The sequence below is a fragment of the Hordeum vulgare genome, chromosome 2H (genome assembly GCF_904849725.1).
Source record: "Hordeum vulgare subsp. vulgare chromosome 2H, MorexV3_pseudomolecules_assembly, whole genome shotgun sequence".
In the NCBI taxonomy this organism is placed as follows: domain Eukaryota; kingdom Viridiplantae; phylum Streptophyta; class Magnoliopsida; order Poales; family Poaceae; genus Hordeum; species Hordeum vulgare.
Window position 1 is genome coordinate 49,763,474 of NC_058519.1, and position 10,938 is coordinate 49,774,411.

Below are 10,938 nucleotides of genomic sequence, written 5' to 3' on the forward strand. Positions count from 1 at the left end.
CCCTGTGTCACTTGTAGTACACATAAAATCCAATATTGTTAGAATTTAGCATCATAATAATCATAAACTATTGAAATTGCCGATAGTTCCGGTTTCAACCCAATATCTTGATGACCAAGGCGAGTATGCCAAGTTTGTCATTTACAAGACATTTTGGGGAACTGTCTTGGGCGCAACATGTGCTACGGGCTGTGTAGTATGTGTAGTACAATCCAGATGATACATAGAGAATGTGCTTGCCATATCCGTTGCATATGGTAAAGAGAAGTCATTTCTCTTTATTGTCATCATAAGTTTCTCTATGGAAACTGTTTTGACGGATATCTCTATAGTTTAGTAGAGTACGAGTTAAACCAAGAAGCAATAAAGCATCCTGACATTACTCGAGTACCCAGAGGGATAGTAAATATGGCTCGAGTTGAGCCAACAAATACCTCATCGCGTCTAGCGATTTTAAAGTATCTCCTTTCTCTCAACGAGAGCGAAAAACATTGGACTTCCCTGAGTATAGAGTTTGTGGTGCATATGTCCACAAGGCACATATCATTTTTCATTGGATTAACGCCCGTAGAAATCTATATATAGACATGAAGATTCTCAATATGAAAATCACAGTCAGATATATATAATACATATAAATGTATTTGTACCAAAGTGCTGATACAATATATTGTGATATACAATATATGATGACAACAATACTTATGTTGTTGATACAACATCATAAATGGACATAAATAAATATTGAGCACTCAAGATATTGAAAGACTACTCATAGTCTCCAAACATGTCAGTTGAGGCATAATCAACCACACGTTCTCCATGCCCATAGGGTCCCGTCATCATTAGTGATGTCAGGTTGAAGGTTGAAGTGAGCTTCAAGCCTTTTTCCTTGAGTTCATTGTATCCTAGGAACTGCTAATACATAATACCCAGATGCTAAGATCTGAATCTAATGCCTTATGATATATAAGACACCATTTTTCTGTTAGCGGTGTGATCCTTACCAGAGGCCTGGATTGCACACTTTATCCTACGAGAGACAAGAGCGATCATGATGTCTATGGCCAGATAGGGCAATGGTGGCCATTGAGGGCGAGTGGCTCAAATTCTATAGCCATATTTTACCGCTATGGGTAAACCAGAGATAATCAATTTACGGTTAGTAAATTAAAGACCATCATGGTTGATGTTGTAATGAATTTAACAAAATCAATGGATATTCCAAGAAATTATCTTGACACCATTAGTGTGAATCTCAAATTGCTAAATATGACACCTTGAAGATAATCTCCAAAGTGGAGTAGATCTCGCAGCAGTGAGAGTATAATCTGATGAAATCATTAGATACTTACTCGTAATGCCTTATGTCATGAATTAGTAAAATGTGTGGGAGATCACTTTGTAAAGCAAACATAATATCGAAACGACAAAATGTAGGCTTTATCAGTAGTGGTGATAATCTGCAAAGTAGTAGATCTACACACTACCTTATGGTCCCATAAAACATCAATTTGAAAAACAACACTTGGGATTTTGCACATCAATTCTTGCTTGTATCAAGCCAAAGGCTCAATGAAGATGAATTGATTCTATTTGCAAGAAATTGAAAATCTCAATTGCAAAAAGACGTATTAATCTCAACATGTGTTTAACATGAAATTAGATACATCATAGAAATATTTCGGAATATCTCGTATTCAACGAAATAATAGTACTGCATAGGTACTCATATTATCTTTGCGAGAGATTAAAATTTCAATTGCAAATGGACATAATTAATCTCGACACGTGATAAACGTGGACATATATTACGTCAACTTGAGATCTGGAATACATTTCAGACAGATATATACTACTATTGCAATGAATAGTAATGATGTTGCAAACTTGATGCTCAAGTGAAAAACTTGAATTGTATAGACCTCAAATTAAATGAGATGATCTTGTAGCAAGTTGCAAGATAATTCAGCGAGGTGAATTAATATTCGCGAGGGAAAATTAATCTCGATCGCAATGAGATTGTTTTGCCAAAGAATAAAATTCTCAATCGCAAATCAGTACTCTAGACGTACTGAATTTATCTTTGCAAGAGATTAAAAATCTCAAACTGCAAATGAACGTAATTAATCTCAACACGTGATAAACGTGGAAATATATCACACCAACTTAAGATCTGGAATACATCGGTATTTAACAGAAAAAATGGTACTGTAATATATGTACCAGATTTAACGGTATATAACAGGAATAAAATCACTGCTAGAATTAACTGCAAAACAAGTTTTGGCCTATTCAATAATAGGTAAAACCACAAGGGTTAGAGTGCAAAACTTGCAAAGAGATAAGATTTTCTATCTCTTTCTCACGAGCAGTTCGTGTGGGGATTTCTCCCGTATTGCACCGCCACGCATTGGCTTGGCTTGCCGGCCTGGGCTGTGCCTGGGGCGCCGTTGCGCGGGGGATCCGGCGGCTATCGCGGATGGGCGGCCACAGGCATGGCGCCGCTGGTGGTCGGCAGGGAGAGGTCGGAAGGCCACGGTCGTCGCGCCGTCAGACGACGGCCGAGCGAGGTCGGGCGAGCGCAGCCGCGGGCAGGCGCGGGCGGGCTCGGGCGAGGGCGGTCGCGGCCAGAAGCGGGCGGGCTCAGGCGAGCGCTGTCGCGGCCAGGCGCGGGCGGGTACGGCCACGGCCCGGCACGGCTGGGCGCGGGGCCGCGGGCACGACCACGGCCTTGCGCAGGGCGTGGCGCGGGTGGCATGTGCGCCTCGCGTTGGGAGTCGACGAAGACGACGCCATAGGCGGACGATACGGGAAGGAGACCGAGGCCGCGTTGGGAAGCCATCGAGGCTGGGGCCGTGCGCCGCCGCTGCAACGGGACGAGCCTCGTGGCGCAGCGCAAGCGGCCTGGCGGACGGGCGCTGGGCACGGGCGGGCGCGGCGCGGTGGACGCGATCTGCAGCGCCGTGGCCAGATCCTGGCGCTGCCGACCACAGCGTCGGCGGGCAAGTGCGAGCGCCGCCATGGCCAGATGCGGGCACGAGCGGGCGGGTCCGGCCACGGCTTGACGGTGTCATCCCCGTGCTCGGCGCTGATGATGCCGGGGGGCAGGAATGGTTGCCACGCCCTGGTCGAAAGAGGTCACGCCGGCAGGAGCGACGTCAATGCAAGGGGCGTCAACCGTGCCAAAGAGCATCGCGGCCTTGTTGTCGTCGTCTCCTATGTGTTGCCGGTTAGAGCGTGCTAATAACGAATTAGAATGAATCCTCATCCCCTTTTATTAGATGAATATGGATATATATACAAGGAGAAAAGATGCAATGAAGAGGCATTTATTCGGGAGAGATGACAGTTACAAGGGAAGATTACCCCATAATTAACACATGTTAATTAAACTCTACTTCCTCCTTAAACTAATATAAGAGCATTTAAAACACTATTTTAGTAATCTAAACGCTCTTATATTAGTTTGTAGAGGGAGTAACAATTTTCTCAGTTGGAGAGAGAGAAAGAAAGAGAGAGAGCGCTAATTATGAGCTGGGGCAGGATAGAATCGGGCACTCACTATTTCCGCATACCCGTTTGGAACCCGAATCCGCTAGCGGAAATGGGTTAGAACAGGACCCGCAAGCGGGACAGCTGGCCGCAAAACCCCCTCCCCTGTTCATCGCCAATCCCCATTTCCCACGACACAAACCCCCCGTCCCCTCGCTCGCTGCGCCAACCCAACCACTCCGGCATTCCGCCCCCGCCGGAGCTTCGAGGAGCTAGGGCCTGCCATCCCGATGGCCGCCGTGAAGCCGTCGCCGCCGCCGGTGCCGGCGCGGATCGTCGTGGTGGTGCTCGCGCTCGTGCGCGTCGTCCTCGCCCCGACGCTCCCGCTCGGCCGCGCCTTCCTCGCCGCGGCCGAAGCGCTCCCCTACCTGGGCTTCGCGGCTCTGTGGGTCATCTCCGCGGCCGCGGCTACCAGGGTCGTGGGGAGCCGCGCCTGGGACGAGGGCTCCGCCCCCGCCGTGTTCCTCCAGGCGCTCGCGGGCGGGGCCCTCAAGGCCAGTTTCCTTGTCCTGCAAGCGCTTGGCGCCGTGCTGCTGTGCGGCCAGTTCCTGCTGTACGTGGTTCCAGAAGGTATGGTCGAAACAAGCACCTGTAACATTTCCTTGGATCGAACCAATTACCGCACTAGATAGGCAACAAGCTAGTGACTGAGCTCTAGATCAATATATACATGAACAAAATTCACATGTCCGCCATTCGAATCAAGTTGTCCTGATGGGAATAGGATGGAACGCTGTGTAGTGTTTCATGTGATGTGAGTTCATCCGCATCGTTCAATTTCCGACCCATTCCATACTCATGTCCCTCGTTGTGGTTTTGCTGAAATTGCTGTCCTCATCAGAGAACCCATGGATCGTTCAACCAGGAGTTGGTTAGGGGGGTTCTTCCCCGAACTGCAGTCCTTGGAGCGTTCGCGACTACGCCCTTCATCCTGCTAATTTTAGCCGGTTCTCTGGTGCAATGCACGATGCCGAAAAAGATTGGTGCTGCGATGGTGGATGTGGGGATATTTGGCTCCAGTGCGATACCTTGCTTTGTGGTCATTCCAGCTGTAGTACTGAGTAACTGGAGGGAGGACCAGATGTCAAAGAAAAACATGATTCACGTCGCAGAATGTTGAGGTATATACCTTTCCCCATATCTAGTAGCCATGTTATTTTCAGCTAATTTGTAGATTTTGTGTACATTATTAGTATACTAATGGCATGAATGCAGTTCCCCATTGTTGTCAATTTGCAATCTTCATTTGTCCTGTGTGGCCAACTGCCGCAATTCGGCATGAATGCAGTTCCCCATTGTTGTCAATTTGCAATCTTCATTTGTCCTGAGTGGCCAACTGCCGCAATTCGGCATGAATGCAGTTCCCCATTGTTGTCAATTTGCAATCTTCATTTGTCCTGAGTGGCCAACTGCCGCAATTCTACTGTATGCCTTTATTGCAAACTGATCATCAAAATGATTAGAGAGGGGCAAAAATAATTGTACGTTGCATTGTTTCTATGATTCTATCTGTGCAGATAGTGAGATTAAAGCAGAAGACGTTTGCTTCTTCTGAACTATTTGCACACACCTTTCTTATAAGCACGAGGTTTCCAGTTTCATGAATCCTGATAAGCCTATTCATTTATGTGTTTCAATCATTTAAAATGTAACTGAGTAAACTCTTAAGGTGTTTATAACTTTATATCAAATCATTATGCCATTGATCCCAGTTAGTCCTACAAGAGAGTTTTCTTTCTCGGTTGTTGATAGATGTTAGATATCTACATTCAATACTAGATCAGATGCCTACTGATCTTCCTTGGTTCAAGTCGTCAGTTGACCAATCAGATGCCTACTGATAGATCACCAGTGAAAACCTAGTATGCGTTGTTCATGTTCACTCATTCCCTTTATATTGTGATCAGGAAGCAACCAATTCATCAAAATCCACCGTAAGTGGTAGGCCTCAGATTTCAAAGGGTTGAGTTGATGGCACTGACCCTGTACGACACGTACGTCTCTCGTAGATGATTACTTTCCGTCGAGAGCACACAAGCAGTCGTCGAGCCAGCCGAGTGCTTTCCGACCGTAGCGTATGTAGACGTACAAAGCTAACCTGCTAAGCAGGCAGGCAGGCAGGCACCTGGATGGATTCTCACGTAGCAGATGTGAGCTAGCTTGCACAACCTCAAGGCTGATCGAACCAGCACCGGTTATGGCAACGGAACACGCACACGAAAACACTGAAGACGCCGAGATGATTGCCAGAGGCTCGTATCGAGCCTTTGATTGTATTGCTTTGATCTTGGTGGTTCAAAATACTACAGGGGTATACGAGTATATAAAGGAGCTAGCCTATGAAGCTAACCTAGCCTAATACGACTCGGATGCGATTGTTCCAGTCCGAGCCGGACATGGACTTACATCGTGGTTAATTCCAACAATCACCCCCTAAACACGATGTCCTCATTTTACAGCTTGGACGCCGATCCTTCTCCGCATCTCTGTAAACTTCTGTCGTCCCAAAGACTTGGTCAGGATATCTGCAAGCTGATCGTCGGTGCAAACGTAGTTGACTTCAATCTTGCCTTCTTCCACGCACTGTCGTATGTAGTGATACCTTATATCTATGTGCTTACTCCTGTCATGATGCACTGGATTCTTACACAGGGCAATCGCAGAGTTGTTGTCAACATTGAGCACCACTCTTTCAGGTTCTTTATCTGTGAGGTCACCGAGTAGCCTTTCTAGCCACACACCTTGACCCGCTGCGGTTGCAGCTGCTATATACTCTGCTTCGCAGGACGATAATGCGACCACCTTCTGCTTTTGTGATAGCCAAGTTACTATGCTCCTGCCCAAGAAATATGCCAGACCCGAAGTACTTTTACGGTCATCCACATCTCCTGCCAGGTCGCTATCACTGTAGCCAAGTAGCTCCACCATCTCCTTCTTTTTCTCTCTCAAATAGACACAACCGAAGTTTGTTGTCCCTTTGATGTACCTGAGTATATGTTTGACAGCTGCCCAATGTTCAGTCGTGGGTGCTTCCATGAAGCGACTCACTATGCCAACGGAATAGGCCAAGTCCGGTCGTGTATTCACAAGATACCTTAGGCTTCCGACCACACTTCTATAATCCGTTGCATCAACCGCAGGGGCTTCACTCCTTTTGCTAAGTTTAAGCCGAGGCTCCATTGGAGCATAAGTTGGTTTGCAATCCTCCATGCTACAACTTTCAAGTATCTTCTTTGCATATGCCTCTTGACATATTGTGATCCCGTTCGGCTTTTGTTGTACCTCGATCCCGAGGTAGTATGTCAAGAGCCCTAGATCACTCATCTTGAATAGCTCCTTCATTTGTAGCTTGAATCTTGCAATCTCCTCTTCGTCTGCTCCAGTTATCAAGAGATCATCAACATAGATGCCCACTAAGAGACGATCCTGGCCTTTACCTCGCTTGTACATAGCATGCTCGAGTGGACTTTTCTCAAAACCAAGAGAAATCAATGTACGGTCAAGCTTGATGTTCCATGCCCGAGGAGCTTGATGTAGCCCGTACAATGCCTTGTGTAGCTTCAACACCTTGTGTTCTTCTCCTTCTTTGATGTACCCCGGTGGTTGCTTCACGTATACTTCTTCTTCCAACTCCCCGTTCAAAAATGCGGATTTTACATCCATGTGATGTAGCCTCCAAGATTCTTGAGCTGCGAGAGCTATAACTAGCCTCACCGATTCCATCCTTATGACTGGAGCGAACACTTCCTCGAAGTCCACACCTTGCTCTTGCACGAATCCTTTAGCTACGAGCCGAGCTTTATGCTTGACCAAGTTTCCTTCAGCATCCTTCTTGACTTTGTACACCCACTTGAGCCCTATGGATTTGTGACCGTTGGGAAGATCAGCGAGCTCCCATACTTTGTTGTCTCGTATTGATCCCAACTCTTCATCCATAGCACGACGCCAACACTCCTCAGTATTTGCTTCTTCAAATTTCGTCGGTTCCTCGACGCTAAGCAAACATTGTCGTCCTCTTCTTATAACTTTGACAGGATTAATAGTACGAAGTGCTTCCTCCGGATATAAATCCATCACTGGTCGAAGACGAACTGGTGTCGGCGGACGTTCCCTTGTCTCCTGTTCTGTCGAAGACGAGGAATTTTCATCTTGTGGAGTTGCCAAACTCCTGTTTTCTGGCGATTCAGGTTCTCTTCCAGGCGCAGCTCCCAGGCTGCTCCCCTGTGGTACGCAGTCACTTGGTCGAGCGCTTCGAGCATTGCTTGGTGTGTTGCACGAGCCATCGCATGCCTTGTCTGCCGCGTCCTGCTGCGTGCCTTCACGCGCCTCTATCCCTGCTTTATCTGGCGCATTCGGCTGCGCTCCGTTGGCCAGAGAATCACTCGGCGTCGTTGTAGTCTCCGGTTGATTATCGGCATGCTCGTATTCGTTGTAAACAACGTGAAAGATTTCATCAGAGATCGGGTATACCGGCTCGGTAGAGTTCCAATTCCATGACCTTGCTTCTTCAAAGACCACGTCACGAGTCACAACCACCTTATTGGTAGAGGGGTTGCACGCACGGTACGCCTTCGAGCCTGCTTCATAGCCAACCAATATCATTGGAGTACTCCGATCCGCCAACTTACTTGTATGCCCGGCCACCGTCTTCACATGCGCCACACACCCGAAAGTACGAAGATGATCAACCGCGGGCTTATGTCCGTACCATGCTTCGTACGGCGTCATCCCAACCACACTCTTGGTTGGAGCCCGGTTCAGCAAATAAACGGCAGTATTGACCGCCTCACCCCAAAACTTGCCCGGGACCCCTTTGCTCTTCATCATGCTTCGTGCCATCGCCACCACGGTTTGATTCCTCCGTTCCACAACACCGTTTTGCTGCGGTGAATATGGCGTCGTAAGATACCGCTTGATCCCATGTTCTTCGCAAAATTCTGTGAATTCACGAGACTTGAACTCACCCCCCCGATCGGTACGGAGGGCCTTCAGCTTGGCTTCGGATTCTACCTCGGCCGCCATCTTTACTTTCCTGAAGGCTTGCAAAGCTTGGTCCTTCGTCTTCAACAACACAATCCACATGTATCTGCTGAAGTCGTCGACGATGAGTAAGAAGTATTTGTTCCCAGCTGGGGTAGCCGGTGTAATGGGTCCGCACAAGTCTCCATGGACCAACTCAAGAGCTTTACTTGCTCTAAAGTTTCCCTCTCTCGGGAACGAGGCCCGCCTTTGTTTCCCAACAAGGCAACCGTCGCACACTTGCTCAACATGATCAATGCACGGTAGGCCACGTACCATCTCCTTTTGTCCAAGTTGCCGAAGAGCTTGGAAATTTAGATGACCGTAGCGCGCGTGCCACTTCCATGCCGAGTCCTCCATGCTTGACAAGAGACATACTGGATCCACACGATCCAAGTTGAGGACGTAGAGTCTGTTTGGCGACCTCTGCACCTTCATGATCAGCATCCTCTGACGGTCATACCCCCATAGATAGCCATCTTCGAGCACAATCTTGCAACCACGCTCCTCGAGCTGGCCAAGACTTATGATGTTGCTCTTTAGCTTGGGAATATAGTATACATCTGTGAGTACCTTGTGACCGCCATTCTTCAACTCAAACAGGACAGTACCTCGCCCTGTGATGTCAACGGTCCGCCCGTCACCGAACCGAACCGTGCCTCCAACCGAGAGATTTAGCTCAGAAAACTGGTCCTTGTCACCGGTCATGTGGTTGCTTGCTCCCGTGTCGAGGTACCACACGTGCCCCGCCGTGTTCACCCTCTTCTTGTCATGAAGGTAAACCTTCTCTTCGTCGAGCGTGACAACCTCGGTAGCCGGTGCCTTCGGAGCTGGACCATCCTCGTCCATAAGCTCGCATACTTCGACCATGAGCATCATGTCGCTATCATCGCCTCCCTTGGCCATGAGAGCTTTTTCCTTCGGTGGACTCTTGCACCTTCATGATCAGCATCCTCTGACGGTCATACCCCCATAGATAGCCATCTTCGAGCACAATCTTGCAACCACGCTCCTCGAGCTGGCCAAGACTTATGATGTTGCTCTTTAGCTTGGGAATATAGTATACATCTGTGAGTACCTTGTGACCGCCATTCTTCAACTCAAACAGGACAGTACCTCGCCCTGTGATGTCAACGGTCCGCCCGTCACCGAACCGAACCGTGCCTCCAACCGAGAGATTTAGCTCAGAAAACTGGTCCTTGTCACCGGTCATGTGGTTGCTTGCTCCCGTGTCGAGGTACCACACGTGCCCCGCCGTGTTCACCCTCTTCTTGTCATGAAGGTAAACCTTCTCTTCGTCGAGCGTGACAACCTCGGTAGCCGGTGCCTTCGGAGCTGGACCATCCTCGTCCATAAGCTCGCATACTTCGACCATGAGCATCATGTCGCTATCATCGCCTCCCTTGGCCATGAGAGCTTTTTCCTTCGGTGGACTCTTGCAATCAGACTTGAAGTGACCGAGGATTCCACAATTGTGACACCTTACTTTTTTTATGTCAAATTTTCTCCTTGGTTTTCTAGCCTTTTCTTCCTGTCCAGCGAGGTCCTTTTTCGCCGGGCTTGGCTTCTCCTTTGCTTTACTACCGCTTGTGGATCCACCTTGCTTTCCTTTCGACAGGGCCATCCATTGCGCCATTGTAAGCATGAGATGCTCACTCTCCTTCGAATCGCCGAAGCTGAGACGAATTCTCTCGTCGTGGGCCTTGAACCTTCCGACGAGATCCTCGACCGTGAGAGTGTTCAGGTCAAGACATTGCTCGATCGATGTGACGATTTGGATGTAGCGTGCCGGCGCGGCGCGCAAAAATCGTCGGACGATCGCAACTTCTTCTAGAGTTGAACCATAGCCGCGTATGCCGTTGACGAGGGTCTTGAGACGGGAGGCAAACTGATCAACCGTCTCGCTTTCCTCCATCTTCAGGCACTCGTAGCTTCTCATGAGGGACTGAAGGTGTGCTTCCTTGACACGGTCATGACCCTGGTGCAGGATCTTGATGGTCTCCCATGCCTCCTTCGCCGTTTTCTTTCCGACGAGGTGTTGCAGCACATCCTTCGGCATGGCGGAGTAGATCGCTGTTAACGCCTGACGATCCGTCCGGTACTTTGCCGCGCCCTTCGCGTACTCGGCGCCGCCGGGATCGACAGCTTCCCAGAATTCCGCTCCCTCCATCGCGACCTCCATGTTCATCGCCCATAGTGCGTAGTCCTCTCGATCCAGCCGGGGGAATTGCGACCCCCCAACCATCGGCATCGGTGCTCTAGCTCCCGCCACAACGATCTCCTTGCCCGGGTTTGACATGATCCTTCGATTGCTTTCCGAAGATCACGTCAATAAACCAAGCTCTGATACCAATTGATGGCACT

At 48.7% G+C, this 10,938-nt stretch overlaps 1 protein-coding gene and 1 long non-coding RNA gene across 2 annotated transcripts; both read left to right on the top strand.

The window, feature by feature from the left end:
* The first annotated feature begins 2,059 nt into the window (after positions 1-2,059).
* Positions 2,060-3,340, top strand: LOC123424806. The gene has a single exon (XM_045108501.1). The coding sequence runs from the start codon at positions 2,483-2,485 to the stop codon at positions 3,245-3,247; it is 765 nt and encodes a 254-aa protein (XP_044964436.1). The 5' UTR covers positions 2,060-2,482; the 3' UTR covers positions 3,248-3,340.
* A 667-nt stretch (positions 3,341-4,007) lies between these two features.
* On the top strand, positions 4,008-5,520 carry LOC123424807. Its single transcript, XR_006621738.1, has 3 exons — positions 4,008-4,125; positions 4,397-4,676; positions 4,771-5,520. It is a non-coding gene; the product is annotated as an uncharacterized LOC123424807 (long non-coding RNA).
* The last annotated feature ends 5,418 nt before the right edge of the window (positions 5,521-10,938 follow it).